General features: G+C 39.0%; 1 protein-coding gene across 5 annotated transcripts in view; it reads right to left on the minus strand.

Moving 5' to 3' along the window:
- The window catches only part of FRYL (FRY like transcription coactivator), a 268,832-nt gene that overhangs the window by 44,796 nt on the left and 201,321 nt on the right, over positions 1 to 22,715 (minus strand). For 4 of the 5 annotated variants that reach the window (XM_070372372.1, XM_070372373.1, XM_070372371.1 and 1 more), the window contains 14 exons: positions 22,437 to 22,547; positions 21,234 to 21,388; positions 20,828 to 20,927; positions 18,209 to 18,377; positions 13,857 to 14,116; positions 13,342 to 13,482; positions 9,621 to 9,789; positions 7,609 to 7,693; positions 7,003 to 7,115; positions 5,863 to 6,013; positions 5,093 to 5,196; positions 3,356 to 3,541; positions 1,874 to 2,078; positions 274 to 395 (listed from right to left, as the gene is read on the minus strand). In XM_070372372.1, the coding sequence (XP_070228473.1) occupies positions 274 to 395; positions 1,874 to 2,078; positions 3,356 to 3,541; positions 5,093 to 5,196; positions 5,863 to 6,013; positions 7,003 to 7,115; positions 7,609 to 7,693; positions 9,621 to 9,789; positions 13,342 to 13,482; positions 13,857 to 14,116; positions 18,209 to 18,377; positions 20,828 to 20,927; positions 21,234 to 21,388; positions 22,437 to 22,547 (2,071 nt within the window). The remainder of the gene's footprint in view (positions 1 to 273; positions 396 to 1,873; positions 2,079 to 3,355; positions 3,542 to 5,092; positions 5,197 to 5,862; positions 6,014 to 7,002; positions 7,116 to 7,608; positions 7,694 to 9,620; positions 9,790 to 13,341; positions 13,483 to 13,856; positions 14,117 to 18,208; positions 18,378 to 20,827; positions 20,928 to 21,233; positions 21,389 to 22,436; positions 22,548 to 22,715) is intronic. The other variant, XM_070372370.1, reaches the window with a different exon arrangement.

Raw genomic sequence — 22,715 nt, forward strand, 5'->3', positions numbered from 1 at the left:
ACCCACATCTCCAGCAATGGAAGGCAAAGTCTTCATCACTGGACCACCTGGGAAGTCCCAAAAGTAGCAGTCTTATTTTCAAGTAGTAATTTTTCTTCAACCAAAACAAATCTGTTACCACTAATAAGTTAAAAAAGAAAACCTGTCTATGACTTTTGAATTTAGACATGTCAACTGTCAATTTTTTTTGCTGAATATCATCAGAAGTTTTGACATCACAGTAAAAGATCTACTTGAAAGTAAATATTATCTGAAACATTTACTAAAAGATACCTGAGCTTGACTGCTTAAAAACAGAAACCACATGTTTCAAAAATGTAGTCAACTGCTCAGCACTCTTTATGCTAGGATTCTTGGCAGAAACATCCTCATGGTTCCAAAGGGGCCCTCTTTTTCTGAAAACAGAGAACAGATGTGATTCCCTTGGTTTTTAATTTGATATTAAGTTTTACTCACACTCACTTAAAACGTGCTTTTGCAGTTAGAAAGGACAGTAGTTGAGTAAATCAAACAGCATGTCATACAGTCTACTGCTACTGTTTATATACTACCTGGATTTGCAATGATCTAGAGCAAGTAGCCGGAGAAGGCGATGGCACCCCACTCCAGTACTCTTGCCTGGAAAATCCCATGGATGGAGGAGCCTGGTAGGCTTCAGTCCATGGGGTCGCTAAGAGTCGGACACGAGTGAGCAACTTCACTTTCACTTTTCACTTTCACGCATTGGAGAAGGAAACAGCAACCCACTCCAGGGTTCTTGCCTGGAGAATCCCAGGGACGGGGGAGCCTGGTGGGCTGCCATCTATGGGGTCGCACAGAGTTGGACACGACTGAAGCGACTTAGCAGCAGCAGCAGTAGAGCAAGTAGCAGAAGATCCAAGTTACATATAATTTCAAAATGTTCCATCATTATAGTCAAAGGCTCTCAGAGGTAGTAGGAAAATTTGGCAAATTTTGCCAAGTGAGAAGAGTACTGGTTACTGCTTAGATATTAAAGGTCAAAATTTATAGAGGTGACACATTATTTAGATTCTAAGGCAAAGAAAATAATTTATAAGTGAAAACTACAGGAAGTTTAGGACAGAATAATGTCCTTCGGTTCTTTCTTTAAAAATATCTGTGCATTTACCAGTTTGGTTATTCAGGTTTCAGCCCCCTATTAGCACAGGCCAAGATGCCCTGAAAAAAAATGTGGTCACACCGCCTCTAGTTCCTGACACCTCTAATTCATCAAGTACTTTGCTATGAAACTGATTTTTTCAACATATTTATTTAATTGGGCCCTCCTCCACACTCCTCATTCTAGCTCAAAGATTTTCAATAATGTCTCCTTTCTTGAAAGATCTATAACCTCTGGCCTGGGCTTCATGGTTCTGGTTCTCCAGTTTGAATTCTCCCAAGCTTTCTTGTCTAGGAGCCCCTCAACATTACGTTCAAGCTGGATTACTCAGCAGCCTGAGTAACAATTACACCTTGTTTTCTTACGTCTGTGATTTTCAGCCAGCCCCTCCCTCCCCAACTATGTTTCTTCTTTACTTAGAGTGTTTTGCCAAGAGTGGACCCTAAGTAAATATTTGATGAAAGACTGGTAATGCAGCTAATGAAGGCAGAAATATACATTCAGAAAATACTACACTCTCTTTGGGCACTTAATCATTCAGACATGATTAAAGCCTTCCTCACATGTAATCTTGTGAGAGCAAAAGAAGGCGGCCTGGCTGCATCAAATTTTCTAAATATCGCACAAGACAAACCTGTCTTTTCCAAATCAATGACACTTTGGAAAACAAAAATAGGGTTCGCTGAAGCTGACAAATGAAACGACGACTTAACAGAGGTTTATGGCTGGGATGGGAAGAGCCGCAAATGTTACCTTGAGGTAATGAATTCCATGAGGGTTTTGACTTTTCCATCCTGCTCTACTGAGATGTCAACCTCGTTGAGGATAGTGGTGTGCAGATGGGAAATGGCAGCGCTGTTATTTCCTAAGCTGATACTAGAGGAGGTAGAACTTGAGCTGAGCCCTGAGTCGGTCATGGGGGAGGGCTGGTAATCAGGTATAAAATCACTAACACCTGCTGAAAGAGACCATGGGTGTGAATACCCAGATGTGAAACCATCTCCCACAATATTTAAAGATTAAGCTATGGGCCCTTACAGATTACACTGGAGCCTCACAAGCACCAGAGGACATCAACTGAGTTTTTGAGCAAACACTGTTTTCAGAGCCTCGTATTAAAACTGAATGGTTCGGATTTACTATGCTAGCCTATGCTGCCATCTGCTGAACAAAGTTGGAACTGGCAGTTTCCTGATACTTTGGCATATTTCCTCAACATGAGTTAAGGAAATAATTTCTACAGTGTTAGCTGATTTTTAATTTCTTACGTTAAGGGGTCCATACTTTCTGCTTCACTTTACTTAAATCAAGACAATTTTAAAGTCTGTGTGTAATATTTATATTATGCCAATTATTAAATAATTCTAAAGGTTATCACTAATGCCCATATTTATAAAATGGCAAAAGGAGCCTTAAAAACAAACAACAAATACAAACTATGGAATTCTGAATAGAAATGCTTAACTTAAAAAAGGCAGTAAACTTTATTCCATTCATCTTTTAATCATAGTTTTAAAAGGCAACTAAGTTTACTAACGATTGTTTTCTCACTAACTACAGGGCTTTGAGTAAGCTACAGGGCTTGCAGTAAGTAACTTTAAAATGGATCAACCCTGTATCTGACATTATATGATTAGGAAAAAAAGTAGTCTTATTTCAATTTTTAAACCCAATTATTTTCTGGGTCATTTATTATAAACCTGATGATACTGATGAATGAAATAAATGAGTTAGGGCTATTAGGGAAAAAGAAAATACAATTTGAAAAGTAAAACAAATTCACATCAACAGTGAAATAAATTCTACATTAAAGTCTCATTAATTTGGACCTCACTACTTAAAAATATATAATTTGGAACTTACTAGACTTTGAGATGTATAACATTGTAAATGCAATTAGTATAAATGAATGAATAAAATATTTTAAATGTCTTCCTTCGTCAGTTTTTCAGCTCTTGAAAGTAGGAGGAATCTAATACAAGTTCACCATTTTTTTTTCATAACCAGTGCTCAAATTAAGCCACTCAACATTGTTATGACAAAGATCCTTAAAGGTAATAGAGATTCAAATACTCCAAGTTTAATTCCTTCTTTTATGAATTAATAATGTCACTGGTACCTAAAATAATAAAACTATATTAAAAAGTACTCTAGTATCTCAACTTCAGTTGACTTTCTCTAATGCAAGATTAACAAAGTACGGCTGTATTTTCAAACCATTTTTAAAGCAAATACCTGTGAAAGTATAATCTAAGTGTGCAGTTTGTTTGACGGTAAGCACCCTGGGCTCATTGAACTCCTTGTTCCTGAGAAGGACAGAAGCAACAGTTCGGATGTTACTGTTGGATCCCATTACTATTAACAAGTGCAGAAGCAGGCGTTTGCAATGTTCATACACCTCAGGGTGGCAGTGGTCAAACCCTAAAAAGAGTAGTAGACAATTATCATCAGGAAAGGGAAATGATGAGTAGCATTCTTGCTACCAAATGTATATTTTAAAAAGAAAAGCACAAATTAAATATTTTGTGAAAGACGACATACTACATCAAGTTTTTATATTGGCCTAGAGTTCATTCACACTTTTACAATATCCTATGGTCCTACTGGACTAGGGCGAGTCAAGACAAGTTTCCAATGTGTTTTATGTCTAAAATTTAGTAATCTCTTAGAAACCATTACTCTGTTACTTAACACTAGATGGACACGAACTTCTAAAGGCAAGCATTTTTTGTGCCTGGAACACAACAGAAAGTCAGTAGACGTTTGCTTACTGAAGGAAGGAAGTAATATATAATATGTGTACATATCAGGAAAATTTAGGAAAAGATGGCTATTTTGACTTGCTTCAGGCAAACAGTCTTACAAACATGAAAAGTATTGCTGAGATGTGATGGATCCCACATATTTGTCACAGAGGGCACAGTGGAGCTTTAACTGTAATAATTAGACTGTCTACAATCTAATTATTTTGGGAAACAGTCAGTACCCATTTCAATTTTCCATTTACTCTGAAAGTTCCCAGTCCTAAAGGTAAATTAATTTTACTCTTGCTACTGTTACAGAATCTTTCCTGCTGGAAGGTATGTGTATTTTTGTGTGCAGTGGGAGAGACTGTATGAACGGAACAGGAATGGGTATAACAGACTTATCTGTGGTTAAAAGAGAGGCTAGGAATAACACCCCTCTAGACCATGAGAATCCCAGTAAAAAGTGTCATGGGAAACAACATACAAAAATAAGAACAGAAATATGTAGAAACTTTCTTAAAACCATACCGCTTTTCCCACTGAGGAAAACTATGAAGGTTCCTCAAAAAACTAAAAATAGATCTACTATATGATCCAGCAATTCCACTACTGGGGGTATACATCCAAAGAAAACAACGCTAGCAATGATATATGCACCCCAGTGTTCACAGCAGCATTATTTACAACAGCCATTAAAAAAGAATGAAATAATGCCATTTGCAGCATCATGGACGAACCTGGAGGGTATTATGCTTAGTGAAATAAGCCAGACAGAAAAACACAAGTACTGTGTGTTACCACCTATATGTGAAATCTAAAAAATAAAACAAACTACTGAATAGAGCAAAACAGAAGCTGACTAACCGATACAAAGAACATACTAGTAGTTAGTAGCAGGAAGAGGGGTGGTGGGGGAGGTGTGGCAAGATAGGGGTGGGGAATTAAGAGATACAAACGACTGTGCATAAAATAAGTAAGTTACAAGGATATATTATACAGCACAGGGACTCTAGCTGATATTTTATAATAACTATAAATGGCGTAGAATCTATAAAAGTTTTGAGTCATTATTTGTACATTATTTCAAACTCATATTTTAAATCAACTATACCTCAATAAAGGTAAATGAATAAAATGCAACCTATAAAAAACAAACATACCATATACTGCCTTTCAGCGATCACAGAAATGCACAATGAAAGAAACAGCACCAAATATTTATTACCTATAAAAATTGCATGAAGAAGAAGATGGAGGTAGCTTCCCCATTCCACCTTCACACTGTGATCAATGATGAGATCCGTCAAAAGGATCACGGCTATGTTACACCTATGACAAACAAGAGCGTTATTAATGTTCCACTAGAGCAAACCTAGAGAACATCTTAAGCAAATTACTCTAAGATTTTAATATTGTATTTTATGGAAAAATACAATTTCTCAAGAAAAAAAAAAGAAGAAAAGAAATACAGCTGAGGAAACCGTTCAATGATAGTTTTACAGCCTATCTGCTAAGGGCTCCTCCCAGTCAAGGGCCATGTTTTCTTCATCTTCAACCCCCAAGACCTGGTGCACTGCTTGCCACATAGTCGGTGTTCGGTACACGTTTGGTACATTAATACATTTTGAAAGAATGCAGTCACTGTTCTACTGTGATTTTTGCTAAGCAGGAAATCAGCTTAACTCAAAATAAGAGTGCCTACTTCTGTAAAATAGTATTTTTCAGATGTAATAACTGGGTCCCAGAAAGGTCAAGTAACTATGCCAGACACCCAGAAAAGCAGCAGCAGCAGAATTAGATTTAATACTATTCACTGTAAACAGTGAGAAGTCTGAGTTTTTAGATCACTTAAAATCTAAATACACGGATAGAATTTGTGGCAGTATCAAAGGAAAGAAGGTTGCTTGTGTTCCGTGTTGTCAGATAGCATAGAGACAGCTGAAGTATTAAGCAGCGGTTTGGCTCGTATGAAAGAGGAATGACGCTGTGGTCCACCTGTGAAGAGGTAATCCAGGTGATGACGTTTCAGGCAAGTAATCCACCAGTGGTGACCAGCAGCCTCCAGCTGGTGGGAAGGGTAGTGGCTCTCCTTGATTATGCTCCATCACTTTCAGTCGCCAATTAGAATAAAGTGGCATTGAGTCACCTATCAAAATAAAATGATCTCATTGTCTACACCATCTACTTTCTGCCAATATAAGCAAACTCTAGTAAGACACCAACTATTTATACCACTGGAAAGTGATAAGAAAGTTTCCCACTATTTTGACAAATGTTTGCTAGGTAGACCTGGGTACCAATATTATCAGATTAAGCAAATCAGAGAGAGAAAAAGATATATCAATTCAAATTCCTTTATTTTAAATCAAAGCAAAACTACATGAGCACCTCATCATGATTTCACAACTGATGTCCAAGCTATGAGACCACATTATAGGTAAAGCTGCCTTGTATCAAGGGCCTTCTGGTAAGTTACTCAGTTCAAATTTCTGGAGATAGGGCCGATAGAAACCCGTCTTCAAAGGAAATCTGCTCTACTGCAGTGGGGCTGCGGGGTGCAGTAAAAAAAGGCTATCAGGACATGTGAGTTCTGTGTGACGTGGATAAGTCACTTAACCTCTCTGGACCTCAGTTCCATCATGTGCAAAATGAGGAGATTGGACCAGATCATCTTCAGGGTCCCTTGCGGTCTGAAGGCTTGTGCCTCCATCTCACCCTACCTTAGTGTTAAAATGAGACTCGGACAGAGTGCTCATTTTGCAACTGCAAGGGAGAATGTTCAAGAAAACCCAAGTCCCACCAAAGATCAAACCTGTTCAAAAAAGCAGCCTGTTGCCTGTGTGTCTGTTCTGTGATTCTTTCTATGATGCTTCTTGAGAACCAATTCTTATGTTCCTTTTGATCAACCTACAGGGAACCTGTGCTTTTAAAATGTATTTCCCCCACTTCATGTTGCTTCTTAAAGTCAAGACATTTCAGATTATATTGGAACACCACTCGTGGCAGTTAAATACTCTTCTTAAAAACAATTTACTGGAAGAATACAATTACTAACGTTACTATAATGATAGTACACCTGACCATCGTAGTTATTAAAAAAAAAACAAAAAAAAAAACACATTTGGAATGTATTACTTTTTTCTTCTTCATAAGATCCTCCAGAGCTGCTACTGTATCGAGATTCTAGTCTGTGATGTTGACGATTTAAATGACTGTTTAGTCCGCTGTAGATGTCTAGGTGCACATAGCTGTGGGAATGACCACTGAAGTTAGTCACAGTTGATGGTAAAACGGTATTTGTACTTTCTATGCTTAAAAAAAGAACACAGTACACAAATTACTAAAGTTTACTGTGATATATTTTAATTTCCACATTACAATTCAAAAGCTTAAGCTTTGAAGTCAGTTATTTCTGCCTCAAGTTTTTCTTAAACTGTTGTGATAATAACATTCTGGTGAAACCTCTTCCATATAAGACAGGCAAGAGTAAAATTTCCATTTAGAAAAGTTTAAAAAAATGTAGCAACACAAAAAGTGACTCACCATACTCCACCTATTCATCCATTGGTGCATATTTAAAAATCTAGCATGCAAGTGTCTTTAATGTGAAAAATTTCCAGCATGGAAATATATTTCTTCACTAGAATATTAACACCATTCCAATGCAGAAATTATCGTTTATTCTGATGATAATCATATACGTCAAACTGAAAGATTAATAAAGAACAGAGACGTACTTACCTCTCTTCAATACACTCTTTTATGGGCTTATTATCAGGATTGCCATCTGTGGGAGCAACCATTGTATTGCTACTAGAAGTAGTTCCTGTCATCAGAAATAAAACAGTGTCAATGAATGTAAAGCTTAGGACAGCTCAATAAGAACAAAAGATTTCATACTACAGATGTCAAAACTCCACTAAAATGAGAAGAAAAGTGAAAGTTGCTCAGTCATGTCTGACTCTTTGCAACCCCATGAACTATACAAGTCCATGGAATTCTCCAGGCCAGAATACTGGAGTGGGTAGCCTTTCCCTTCTTCAGGGGATCTTCCCAACCCAGGGATCGAACCCAGGTCTCCAGCATTGCAGGTAGATTCTTTACCAGCTGAGCCACAAGGGAAGCCCAAATGAGATGAAGGTGATTTTAAAAAAGGAATGTACTCTTAATGACCAACAGAGTAAGGAGTCAACAGCAACAAAGTTAGGGATGCTGGAAAACAAATGGACAAGAAGTAATTAAGGTCAAAAGAGCTGAATCCAGAGCTGCTAGTGGAGGAAACAAGAAACTTCTGTATCTATATTGTTAAACCTCCAAAAGACTTAGGAATTAGTGGCAACAGAGTACCTCTGGAAGCAGGGGTTGAAGCAGATGCTAAAAATGGCAAGAATGGTTGAAAATCTGTTTCAGAAATAGCTGGGCCCCAAGAGCTACCCCTCTACCTCTTGTAACTGGGTAACTATCTCTGCTCACTTGAGGTCTTCTTTGATGACAATAAATCAGAGGATTTCTAGACTAGGGCACACCATCCACAGGGGAAGGAGGAAGTACTTTACTGAGGATAAGGGAACTAAGTGGAGATATACACACATACGTAACTTGAAAAGACATACCTCCCTGCAACCTTCTTAAACCACTGGGCTATCAGAAGGCTGGAAGACTGCAAGTGTGTTTATCTATGGATTATACATATCAGTACACACACAAACGCACACCCCTACATCTTCTACTCTAGGCAGAGGATTGGAAGAATTTTCTCTGGGGAATCTGATTAGTACAAGAGAAAAGACCAATGGACAGTTACATTGATGAAATCATTGTATAAAAAACCATATCAACAAGTTCCATATATACCTACAGACCATCCAGTCAACTCTTTAATATGCCACTGTTTATGAAAAGACAGATCTAGAATTGGTAGGCTTTTGAAGACAAAATCAAAACAAAGAAACAGCAATATAAAGAAAATAGGAACTTTCCCAGGTAGAAAGCTTTATCAAATATAGAAGAAGGTAGTCCAACTGTGAAACATGACTAGGATGCTCCTAAAATTTTTTTAATTAAAAAACTCTCTTTGGAATTAAAAATATTTTAGCAGATATAAAAAATTCAATAGAAGCATTATTAGAAATCTCCTAGAAAGTATAACAAAAAGATGAAACCAGATGACAAAAGTAAATTATAAAACACAGCATGAAAGATCTCTAATTATACAATGTTATTAACATCACAAAAGCATTTAATATAAACTGAGTGACAAAGAATTTCATATAAGTTTAATCTACAACAGTCCAGATATTTTATCAATTTTCAATGGATGTAGTTTCAACTCAAAATATTATAATATAGATATACATAAAAGTAAATACACTCACATGATTGAATACTATGTATAATATATGCTCAAATAATTATAATATGAAATTACACAGTAATTTCAATAAGTGAGCAATTCTGATATTTACATATTAATTATATCTATTTATAAGAGCATCTGTTGTAAATGGACAAAATGGATATATTCCAGTTCTGAATAGGTATATAAATGTTCCCTTTATCACATTACAAATCCTTACATTGTCAAACCTTTCTACTCATATGAGGATTTACAAAGTTCTGTCAAGTTAATTACATCTATGACTTAACATTTGAGTGTTTTCTCTAGGACGTTGAAAGCAAACGCCTGCTAAAATGAACAGTTGTGGAAAGCTTCTTTTTGCATACAAAGTAATCAGTTTTAAACGACTTCTCACCTGAGGTGACAGAAGGGATTTTATAGCTGGAAGTGATGCGGTAATAAGGGGGGTTATCCATGTGAGTGACTCCGGAACTGACAGGGTCGGTCAGCTGTAGTTCACTCACCAGTTCTTCAAGCAACTGCATTGTTTTGTCTCTACCTAAATATACAATAACTTTCTTCACCTGTCACAGAAAAAATCGTTTGGAAAAGAAAAAGCACAATTTTTATCACACAAACTTGTCTTGAGACAAATTTTATCAGAGTAAAGTTCAGCTTTAAGTAGTAGATGAATAAGCACAATCTAAATTTGAATAGACACTGATTAGCAATTAGACATTAATCAGCTTTATAAGTACTCTTCCCTTCAGCCCTTAATATTGTATCATTAGGATGACCTAGATATACTGCTTAGGCAATGGCACCCCACTCCAGTACTCTTGCCTGGAAAATCCCATGGACGGAGGAGCCTGGTAGGCTACAGTCCATGGGGTTGCGAAGAGTCGGACACAACTGAGCGACTTCACTTTGACTTTTCACTTTCATGCACTGGAGAAGGAAATGGCAACCCATCCCAGTGTTCTTGCCTGGAGAATCCCAGGGATGGCGGAGCCTGGTGGGCTGCCCGTCTATGGGGTCACACAGAGTCGGACACGACTGAAGCGACTTAGCAGCAGCAGCAGCAGCAGCTATATTGCTTAATGGTGTCCATAAAGTTATCACTCCCTTTACTTATTTTTAGAAAAGCAAAAGATCATTGCCTTTTTATAAATCAGTTTCTTTTTCAATGGAAAATGAAGTGAAAGTCACTCAGTCATGCCCACCTCTTTGTGACCCCCATGGACTATACAGTCCATGTTATCAGGGTTGATCTCCCTTAAGATTGACTGGTTTGATCCATCTTACTTGATCAATCATACTTGATCAAAAAGTATGTTTTAGTAGTATGTATTATTGAAATAGGCTGATCAATTAGTCAGTGATCTTTCTTTTTTCTCCCTTTTTAAACCTTAGTACTTAAAATGTGATCCTCGTAGAACATGCATTATTATCTGGAGCTTTCGGGAAATACAGAATCTCTGGCCCCACCCCCAACTCCAGAATGAGAATGAGAACAAGATCCCACCCAGCTGATTCACGCTGCATTCAGATGTGTGAGAAGCTCTGTTTTACATCACCCCTGGACAAATTTTAAAATATGCTCTATCACATCACACCAGAAATCTGATAATGGTTCTCTGATAGTTGACCTCCCACACAGCTCTAGATCTATCCAACCTGCTGTACTTGCTAATTCTTTGTTCTCAAGTTCAGTCTTCTCTGATCACATCAGGTACATTTCTGCCTCTGTGTCTTTGCTCTGACTCAGGACCTCTGAGACGATACTCATGACTCTAATCCTGTCAAGTCTTCAAGCCCCCACCTCCCACTCCAGCTGCAGGGCCTGTCAAGAAGCTTTCCTGGACTTTTCATCAACAGCTCTGGGTTAGAATTCCAGCTCTACAGAGACAGACCTAAATAGCTATGTGACTTTGAGCTATGTCACTCTTCTCACTACCTTACTTTATTCATTGTAAAACAGCAGTCATCTTACCAAACTCACAGATTTCTTCCAGGAATTAAGTAATGTAAATGAAGTGCTTGTACTTGGCCTATAAGTAGTGCTTGCTGCTGCTGCTGCTGCTGCTGCTGCTAAGTCGCTTCAGTCGTGTCTGACTCTGTGTGACCCCATGGACAGCAGCCCACCAGGCTCCTCTGTCCATGGGATTCTCCAGGCAAGAACAATGGAGTGGGTTGCCATTTCCTCCTCCAAATAAGTAGTGCTTAAGAAGTGATAATTAAGAAATTATTATTATCATCATGAAAAATAGCTCTTTTAAAATTTCTGGCAAATGGCAATTCTCTGAATTTCATCTTGAAAAGTGAAAGTGTTAGTCACTCAGTTGTGTCCAACTCTTTGTGACCCCATGGACTGTAGCCCACCAGGCTCCTCTGTCCAAGGAATTCTCCAGACAGGAATACTGGAGTGGATTGCCATGCCCTTCTCCAGGGGATTTTCCTGACCCAGGCTTGAACCTGAGTCTCCCACACTGCAGGCAGATTCTTTACCATCTGAGCTACCAGGGAAGCCCAGGAATTTCATCTCGGCTTCTTGGAATTACAACTTCATGCCTGTTTCTAGTGCCAGCCCCAACTCAGTCATTCATTCATCCAATTAAGGGGAACTTCCTGTGTGTCAGGCACTAGTCTAGGCTCTGACAAGGTGGCAATGAACTAAATAAAGATTCCTGCTCTTTTTTTTTTTTCTTTTTGCTGCAGTGCACGTCTTACAGGATCTTAGTTCCCTGACCAGGGATTGAACCCAGGCCATGGCAGTGAAAGCACCAAGTTTGAACCACTGGATTGCCAGGGAATTCTCAGATTCCTGCTCTTAAGAGCTCAGAATCTACTGGACTAACTGAGGCAAAAGTAATGAGGCAAAGAAATAAAATATACAGTGAGTTCAATGATAAGTGTTAGGAAAACCAATGAAACAGGGCAAGAAAAAGAAGAGTGTATATGTGGGGGCAGGGCATTTGCAGATTTGAACTAGATGACCAGCAAAGGTATCAGTGAGAACAGCCATTTGAGGAAACATCTTAAGAATGTGCAGAAATGAGCAACTGACTGTTTGGGGAGAGAGGAAAGCAAATGGCAAGGTCCCTGGGTGGGATGCCTGAGTGAGAGCCGGGCAGCAGAGGGTTCAGCATGACCCAACGGCAGCAGGCTTGAAGGGGACTGTTAGGACGTGTGGTCAGACAGCTAATGTGGGATCATGTTTTGTACTACACACCCACCTTTCTCCAAGTGCTTCTCAATGCAGATTATTGTGACATGCCTTCAGAACAAAGCTTTCAGTAATCAGATTAACCCAGGAGATGCTGGGTAAAGCAAGGCTACTCAATGGTTCATTTCAAGGAGGATCCAGAAGAACCTTTAGAGCAACACTCTGCAGAGCTAGTTTTCTGTGGAACATACTTTAAGGAGATGCTACCCTGTGTCTAACAGTTATATCTACATATACACACATGTCTGTGTGCATGTCAGTTTAACCTTTGTGCTTGATAGTTCCATAGTATTCTCTTGAGCAGATTTAAGTACTGTTCTTTCTTCAGAAGATAAAGACTGTGCATTATTCACTGTTTATCTCTTATCATGATTTTTCCTGCTTCCAGAAGCCTTTAGGGCATGATTCTATAGGTACTGAGCTCTCACTTCTCATCATGCTCTAATATCCCAGTGTCAGCTGCTGACAGGAAAAACTACTAACATTTCTCCACTTTCATATTACTTTCTGTCCAATATCATCTCGAATCCTCTCAGACAGTGGTGGCTCCAAAGTTATCCACTCTCAGGACTCTGCAGTTTTCCTCCGTAGCCCTTACCATGACTGTACATCACTAACCTAGTGATTTATTCATTAAATAAATTAGGTGTAGGTTCAAAGAATAAAATCTGTAGCATCCATCAGATTATAATGCCCAGAACACAGAAGAGCACTTGACCTGTAGTAAAGCCAGGCAATATTTATTAAATGAATCAATGAATGAATCCATGTGCTATTTCCTGATTGTCCTCCTCCTGGCCCCTGCTTTGCCTCTGCTGTTCTACGGCTGCCCAGATTCTGACATCACAAGACAACTGGCTAAGTATACATATACATATATACATGAAAGTGAATGAACTTGAACACATACGTAAGGCAAGAGGCTTGGTTCACTATTTACTCCACAAATGCTGATCAAAAAGTGCAATATTATTTTCAGGTTTTTCGGCCAGCCATCTGCGAGCGTGGTCCACACGTTCTCCACCTCCGACCAGGCCAGCTCATCACCATACTAGATACAGGAAATACAGCACACACTTCAGCAGCACTTCAGTAACAACCATCTATTCAATACCAAACTCATAACATCGTGAAATATTAGAAAATAATGCTTTGACAGACAGCTTTAATCTTCTTCACATTGTAGAGAAATAATCATTTCTTTCAACAAATCTAAATACAAATATCATTAATCACATATGATTTTAGCTCCATTCCCCAAAAGATATTTTATATCTGATGTGAAGCTTTTTTTTTTTTTAAAGAAAGGAACTTATTTATAACACATACTTGTTTGGATTATCTAATCTCATTGTCTGTTTCTAACCTGTTTACTCCTCCTAACTCGTAATTCTGTGCAGGAACCACAAATACAAAACCTGTTACCTTTGCTGTCATGTACATCAGATTATTCAGAACCATGGCAGTAGCTTGCGGGGATCCCCAGCCTTCTCCTCGTAACCAGCGCCTGCTAGTCACCATCAGTTCTCGGTCTTTTAAGGAATCGTCTTCATCTTCATCGTGTCGCCTTGCTGTGGGCAAGGGTTTCAAATCCACCAGCTCGATGTTGTTCATCCAGGGTAACAGGTAGTGCAGCATGACCTGTCTCCCAGCAGGGTGAGCTGTCTGAATTCTCTGGCTTATCTCTGTAGTTAAGGACAAGTCAAAGAGGGAACAACTGTGTAACTGTGCTTTCCTTTGATTTGTAATGAATTTAAATGTAACTTTTTAATTCTGAAAAAATAACAAGCCAGATTTTATTCACTACATTTAAGAATTATGAGCATTGTTTCTCCTTTTAATAAACCTGACCTTGATGACATCATAAAGAAAAGGAAACAGCTAACATACACCACAGACTTAACTTTTATATAAAATATCTCTGGTAGTTAAGAAAAATAAATGCACACTATTGGTGAGTCTGGTGTTAACTGCTATGAAAATAGTGTAATGGCTCCTCAAAAAAATTAAAAATAGAACTACCATATGAGTTAGAAATCCCACTGCTGACTATATATCCAAATGAACTGAAAGCAGGGTCCTGAAGGCCTAGTGCACAGTAGCACTATTTACACTGGCCAAGAAGTGGAACCAATCCAAATGTCCATTGCTAGACAAATGGACAAACAAAAATGTGTGTTTTGACACACACATACACATAATAGAAAATTCTGCAACCTTTACAAAGAATGGAAATCCTGTTACTTGCTACAACATCAAAGGATCACCTTTGAGGACATTATGCTAAGTGAAAATAGCTAATCATAAAACCACAAATACTGTAAGCTTCCACTTTTATAAGATCCAGTATAATCAAGTTCAGAGAAATAGAAATCACAATGGTAGTTAACAGGGCTGGGGGAAGTTCAGGAAAAGGGGAGTTTACTGTTTAGTAGGTATAAAGTTTCACTTCTCTAGGATGAAAAATGGCAGAGAGCTGTTTCACAACAATATAAATACACAACACTACTGAACTATACAGTTAAAATGATTAATGTGGGAAATTTTACAATATGTGCTTCTTAACAAATAAACCTAAGATAAAGACAGTCTTTATTCATGGATTAATTTAAAGTGACCCATGAAAAACCTCACATGTTTAGGTTCTATCTAGGGGAGACTCCTATGAAGTGCTTATTACTTTTACATTCATCTCATATAGTGCTCATGATAAACTTTGTGAGGTGGACAGTTCGAGTAACGTGTGCAAAGTCAGAAAATGATCAAGTGGCAGAGGATTCAAATACAAGGTTGATTCCAAAGCCTATGAGTTTTTATACACTGTTTACTCTCCATAAATCACTTTAAGTAAAAACCTCTTTCCTCAAGCCCCCTTTTGCCTGGGTCTGGGTCTGAATTCCAGTTCTACCACATATACACAGATTGACCTAGGACCAACTATCAACCTTTGATCCTCACCTTATTATTCTCTCAGAAGGTAACAAAAGTAGTTGTGTCACGGAGGTTTTTTTTTTTTTTTTTTTATGTACAAAACCTCTTTGAGTCCTTTATTAACATTTGGGGATGTGCCATACGTATAATTAACAGCATCACACCAGCTACAGAAGTACAGATAACCAAGAATGTACTTCGGAACAAGGATCTCAGAGCAACTTACAGTGTTGCCTGCTCTGCACCTCCACAAAAACCCAACTCTGACACACGCAGGACAGACAATATAACAATTTCACTTTGAAATGGTTCTTTAGAAAATGACAAGAATTGGCAGTTCAAACCCTTTAGAGTGAGATGTGGCAGGTCTTTCAAGTGCCATGGCACTGCTTTAGAAGGCCAGCGTGGGCATCTGAAGGTCAGACAGAGTAAGAACCGACTAGGGCGAGGGGAAGAGGTTTGATTTTCAGTGTACAGAGAGAACAGATGGTCCAAGTGGATACTTTCAGTTCAGGCTCAGTTTGCACAAACTCAACACAGTGCCAACAATCTGCTCAGTCCAGTGCCTTGCACACATTTATGCTCAATTCCAACTTTTTAGAAGAACCCTTTCTTTTTTTAAAGTAATTAATTTATTTTAATTGGAGAATAATTACAATATTGTCGTGTTTTTTGCCATATATTGACATGAATCATCACATGTGTCCCCCCATCCTGAACCCCCCTCCCACCTCCCTCCCCACCCCATGCCTCTGGGTTGTCCCAGAGCACTGGCTTTGAGTGCCCTGCTTCAAGCGTTGAACTTGCACTGGTCATCTATTTTACATACAGTAATATACATGTTTCAATGCTATTCTCTCAAATCATCCCACCCTCGCCTTCTCCCACAGAGTCCAAAAGTCTGTCCTTTACGTCTGTGTCTCTTTTGCTGCCTTGCATATAGGATCATCGTTACCGTCTAAAAGAATCCCTTCTGTTAACAGGTCAATATTATTACCACAAGTATGAAATATGAGACCTGGATCTCTGAATGAAGAGATCCTGGCTGAGGGATTCTACGTGTGTATGGGAGCCAAGGCCATGCCAGCACCCACTGCCATCCTGACCAATTCCATGACCTCTGAGATACCAGGGACTCCTCTCTTCTGTGCTAAAGCCTCCAGGAAAAGCCCAGGAGCCTCCGAGAAAAGCCTAGAAAAGCCTAGCAGCAAAATTAGTGGGGACAGCGGTTACTTATCTGCTTCCCAGGTGACGCTAGTGGTAAAGAACTCACCTGCCAAGGCAGGAGACTTAAGAGACTCAGTTTTTATCCCTGAGTCAGGGAAGATCCCCTGGAGAAGGACATGGCAACCCACTCCAGTATTCTTGCCTAGAAAATTTCATGGACAGAGGAGCCTGGTGGGCTCTGTAGGGCTGCAAAGAGTCAGACACAACTGAAGTGACTTAGCACGTATGTGGTTACTACTTTGCACTGATGACCATCCACGTCCATCCTGAAAGGGATGTCGGGACTGCGGAAGTTGGGAAGAAGGAAGAAGCGTGATTGCTGCTATTTACCAGTGCAAACCTAACACGTGTGCTGCTTTAAACACTGAATGTTAGGAGAATTTAAGTTGTTTTTTCCCCCAATCAGATCAATTAGGGGTGGGACTCAAACTATCTCCACTGCTAAAATAGGCACTGTGGAAAGACGGGCCAAGAAGGCGGAGGCCTCTGTGCCTTGAACCTGAATGAAAGGTTCAGAGCCCTGGTATCTCCTGCATAACAATTCTGGTGCATTTGCAGCACTAAGATTAGAACAGGATCTTACTGAAGATGAAGAAGAGAAAAACTAGCTAAGAGTCTTTTGTATTATAACTAATAAAACTTTTCAGTTAAAGGATTTATAAGCACTATGGAGGCATCTGCAATAGTGTGTTCATCGACCAGAAAGGCTCAAGCTGGATGAGCTCCCTAATTACCTTAAATCTGAGTCCTGGGAAACCCATATATATACATATAGGACATCTTGCTTGACACACAGCCCATGCTTTAGAAACTCAAGGCAGGAATGTTTTTTGGACCCAAGGAAAGGAAACTGGACCAGGAAGCAAGGTGGGTTCCTAGCTGTAGTTCTGCTTAAGGCAGTGCAGTATGTTCTCCTATGATTAGAGGTCTTACTTACGGAAAGAAACCTGTACCCTTATCCCTGCCCATTTATATTATTAAAAATAGACCAATATACAAGATAAACTACACACTAGAAGATTCAGGAAGTTTTATGTCTACTACAGGAATATTTTCAAATTGCCTGTGAAGCCTCTCCTACTGCTGCTAAGTCGCTTCAGTCATGTCGGACTCTGCGACCCCATAGACGGCAGCCCACCAGGCTCCCCCGTCCCTGGGATTCTCCAGGCAAGAACACTGGAGTGGGTTGCCATTTCCTTCTCCAATGCATGAAAGTGAAAAGTGAAAGTGAAGTCGCTCAGTCGTGTCCGACTCTTAGTGACCCCATGGACTGCAGCCTACCAGGCTCCTCCATCCATGGGATTTTCCAGGCAAGAGTACTGGAGTGGGGTGCCATTGCCTTCTCCAGAAGCCCCCTCCTACTTTGTTTTATTTTGGCTAGTGTGAGGTGGAGAAGAGAGGTCAAGGTTAGAATCCCTTTAGAGATCTTTAATAAGCAATCTCCGTATCATGGTAGATCAGTATTAAAGAGTTCATATTAAAGGAAAAAAACCTCTCTTATATAAAGACAGGTTTTGTTTTAATTCAACCTCAAATTTCATAGATTTACATTTCCTAAAAGTAGTTTTTTCAAAATGGTTGCTGAAAAAAAAAACTACTAGCCAGTTGAACAATCATACCTGAGAATATGGCGAGAGTTAGCTCGGGATACGCCCTTGCTAACTCTTCGGACAGCTGATAGTAAGACACGGAATACAGATGCGGCAGAGGGGCCAGCTGGCTGAGGACGCCGTCCGTTCTCTGGACCTCCAGCTTGTGAGCATAGCGAAACATCTTCGGTTCCAGGATCTACAGGAATGTAACCCATCCATGTAAGCTTTTGTGGGTCCTCTAAATTTCAGCTATAATTAAAAACATAAAATGTTCTCCCAAGAAACATTATAGTTTAAAAGCTATAGAGTTGTATAAATTGTAAAGTTTCTTAGATGCTAATCTCTAATTCCCAGAAATGTTTGCAAAAGGTCTCTAATTCTTGTTCTTTGTAATTCCAAATGAATACTAGAACAGAGGGTTATAAGGATCAATTTATCTTTCTTTCTAGCACTTAGGGGAAAAAAAAAGTACCAGTCCTGTTGGGGGCCGGCGTGAGGCACTCCGCCCATGGCAAAGGTCATGAGGAAGGAGGCTTGACATACGCAAAGGCGGGATCGAGCCTCAGGAGTCCCCCTGGAAATTCTCGAGCATCTACCCCCATAACCAGAGCCTGCCTACTTTACTACTTTGTGCTCTCCCCTACACCTCTGACTTTACGGGGGGCTGTCCCCCACCACCTCTTTCGGAGAAGGAGTTAACTTAGAGCTCCAGTTAATAATAATTCCTGGGCGTGATAGGAGTGTTTCAACCTACAAACTCCTCTGAAGGTTCTCTAGCCTGCCTGACAGGCTTGTCCGGCCACATGTGATTGCTCACAGCCTCCCAACCGTGAGAGGCACGAGATGCTTTAAACCTTCTAAAAACAGGTTCCTTAGAAAAGTTAGAAAACCATTAGTATAAGTATAGTGGGCTGATTAGAAATTGTATTGGTGAAGGGTTTTTCATTTGTTGAGCCAATGTTTGTTGCTAAGACTCCACATCCCCTGCCCTTACACACATTAATGAATATATAGAAGAAATAAGTATTAACCTTTGATATAAATCACATTAGACCTTAGGCCAAGTAAATTCTTTCCTTAACTAAAACCCACTACACCCTCACCCTATAGGAATGTAACTTTATTTGGGTGGCATCTGTTTTAAGAATAATCACCCTTGGAGAAAAAAGTATTCTGGTTGACTGACCGCTGTCACAAGGAGAGGGTCATAAATTGTCAGCAGGCCCCCCTGGCCAGAAGATGATGTAACACCCCTAAGACCTCTGTATACATTTGTGTGAAGCACCTGACTTTAATAAAAGTCAGGACTGCTGTCCCCGCGTGACTTCTGTATAACATCTCAGTGTATAAAAACAGACTCTGGAAAATAAAGAATTGGGATCAGTTCCTCGAAATACTGGTCTCCCCATGTCTCTCTCTCTCAAACTCTGGCTGAGTCTCCATTTGGAGCGCGGAACCTGCCATGCTTACTAATTATGCCTGGGCTTCTAAGATCCGACCGGGCAGGCCTCAGTGTCTCCTCTCCTTCGGGAGAACGGAAGGACGCCTGCGGCCTACGTAAGTGGCGCAAGCTTCTTGTCTTAAAGTTTTATTGGTCTCCCGCGTAAACCAAGCTACTCAGCCTCTTTTCTCCACTGAATTTTCCTACTGAGCTATCCTCATTCTATTACTCTTTATATCTTTGATGAATATTTAAATAGTCGCCGACGCCATCTACCCTTCAAATACCCTGGATCAGCCGGGGCTGGACCCCGGCACAGTCCCATCTTGATAAGCTCTGTAATTCTTTACAAGACTTTAACATTCCTTGTGTTGAATGCCAGTAACATAGTTTGAAAATAACTTCTGCAACTTAACATACAATTATTTGAAGAAGATTTATCACTTTTCCAATTCAAAATTATGACTATATAAAAATATGCATATGTGAAAAAAAATCTTCAAACCTATTTTGCTTAATCATGGATTAAATATAAAATACAAGCAAAAAATTCTTTTGATATTATACTATACAAAGAGCTACACCCCTCAACCTTCTTCTTAACTAATAAAGACATTAGGGTATAATTCTTAAGATGATCCCTCAGAACCACTTCAAACCCTTTGGGAAAATGTGCATCTCCTTGAATCCCATTCTTAACCTTTGGTTAAGAATGAAGAACCACATCCTACCATCAATGGATATAACCACATATCCAAGTGAAATGTCTAAGTTATTTGTCTCAGTCTAATAAAGAAAACTCACAAAAGGTTATCATAAAAGAGCTAATTACTTTTCACTTGATTCTCCAAAACAAACTGACTCACATTATTCTCATTTGCTCAACAGAAACAGGTGAAGGCACACAGAGGCTCTAACCACTCAACTTTTCCAAGTACTCAGACACACAGAGGCACACACACAGGTGAGTGTGGGGGTTATCACACACAATCCTCTACAATACACTCAAAACTTTGCATTATTTGTAGACTTAAATGACCCATATTATCTTAGTCTTCTGTTTCTAATGATAGTTAGGAATCATACCATACATCACTATTAAAAATAAAGATGAACATTAGCATACTTTCCAAGGCAAGAACAGATTGCTGTGCTTCGTTAAGTCCCGAGTAAAAATATATTTTAATTAACATTTGTTTACAAACCTGTAAAAGTTGCATAGCAACTTCATAGATACTTCGAGAAGAATCAGCGGCTTTAAACAGTATCAGATTGAGGAGCATCACTGTGTCACACTGATAATCCCTAGGGACAAATTTCCCATGTTAGATAAACAATGTTTAGAGGCTTTCACACCAGTTAATAAACATGATATGATATAAAGGGAAGGATGCAGGCATGCAGGGGCTAAGCCTATGAGGTGACTGTTTTTTTTTTTTTTAAAGGCAATAGGTAACAACAGGTGCATGGTAATCATTATCACCATTTGGTTAGATTTTGTTCGAGTTTAAGGTAAGAAAATATTGGTTTATTAATATTGCTGAGCTCAAAAAGACACATTCTGTTTTTTAAGAGATGCTAAATAATGAAAGATAGCAAAAGCTAGAGTACCTGTTCTGGAAAACATTGGCTATGGCTTTGAAACAACCGGCTGCCACTCTCTTGGAACCAGTGTAACAGCGATCCACCGCCCAATACATCAGGTTGCTCTGATCCGGGTTCAGCTCCAGCAGTAATGTAACTGCCTCACAGCCCAACTGATGAACCTAAGTAAAGGCCACAGAATTGCCCAGGAGAGAGAAAGGGATGTATTATTTATCTACTCCTCTTATATTTCAATTAAAATAATACAGTGCATATATTTATTGTATTTCATCACAAAACTCAAGTCTCCTTTAGTTCAACTCTTTCTGATTTTATTCAACCAGCAGAAAAACCAGCACAGAGAAATTAAACGTGGTCTCCTGCTTTTTATATAAGACTCTTAGTCGTACAATTCAATTTTCCAGCAGAGCCACAGAGGTGGCTGATGAATAGGAACAGTGATTAAGTGCTTTTAGGAAAATGAGTGATTAACCTCCCCAGCTATTTTTGTCAAAATTTATTGTTGTTTTTGATAGCCCAATACAAAATACATTTCTTCCAGGGGGAAGAAATGTAAGTCTTATTTTAAATTGTGAAGTCTGTGTTTGTATGGTATAAGTAATAAGGGGGGAAAAGTGATTAATTGGAGAGTCATCAAAAAAGTTAAACAGAGCAAATAGCATATTTCTTACATGGAGCTTAAAGTATTCCACAATTATATTCTTTTACTGATTTAAAACCGTTTGTGAGATAAATACACACTACTATATTAATCCTCTAAGAGGGAAATTAAAATTATTTAAATGAGAACTAAATAAGAATTAGAAATCTCTTAGTTTATGGTATGCTATTTAGTTTTACCTAATATGTTTTGGACCCATGATTCTAACCTATCTTATTTCAAAAAGACATATTCAGTGAGCCATACAATAACTCTAAATGATGCAATGTGTGTGTGTGTGCGCTCAGTCATATCCAACTCTCTAAGACCACATGAACGGTAGGCGCCCAGGCTCCTCTGTTTATGAAATTTCCTAGGCAAGAATACTGGAGTGGGTTGCCATCTCCTACTCCAAGGGGTCTTCCCAACCCAGAGATGGAACCTGCATCTCTTGCATCTTCTGCACTGAAAGGCAGATAATTTACCCCTAGTGCCACCTGGGAAGCCCCCCAAATAATGTAACGCAGTGGTAATTTACTACAGAATTTTAAGGGAACTGTCATAATTACCTTTTTGTCCAGAGAGTCCAAAATGTTATCCAACCATTTGTACAAATAGCCATCTGATGAAAGTCCTACATTATCTGCAACAGGGCCACAACAGAGTACAGCAGACATAGCCTTCAAACAATAATATTAGAATTACATTTAAAACATTTCAGAGGTTACATGTTGGTTGCTTAATGAGAAGAGGCAGGATATTTTACTCATGCTTATGTAGCCACAATATCTTTGATTTTTTTGTTTATAAAGAAAAGCATAATAGTAACTTTTGAAATGAAGAAATTT

Source organism: Bos mutus, chromosome 6 (assembly GCF_027580195.1).
Source record: "Bos mutus isolate GX-2022 chromosome 6, NWIPB_WYAK_1.1, whole genome shotgun sequence".
Classification (NCBI taxonomy): Eukaryota; Metazoa; Chordata; class Mammalia; order Artiodactyla; family Bovidae; genus Bos; species Bos mutus.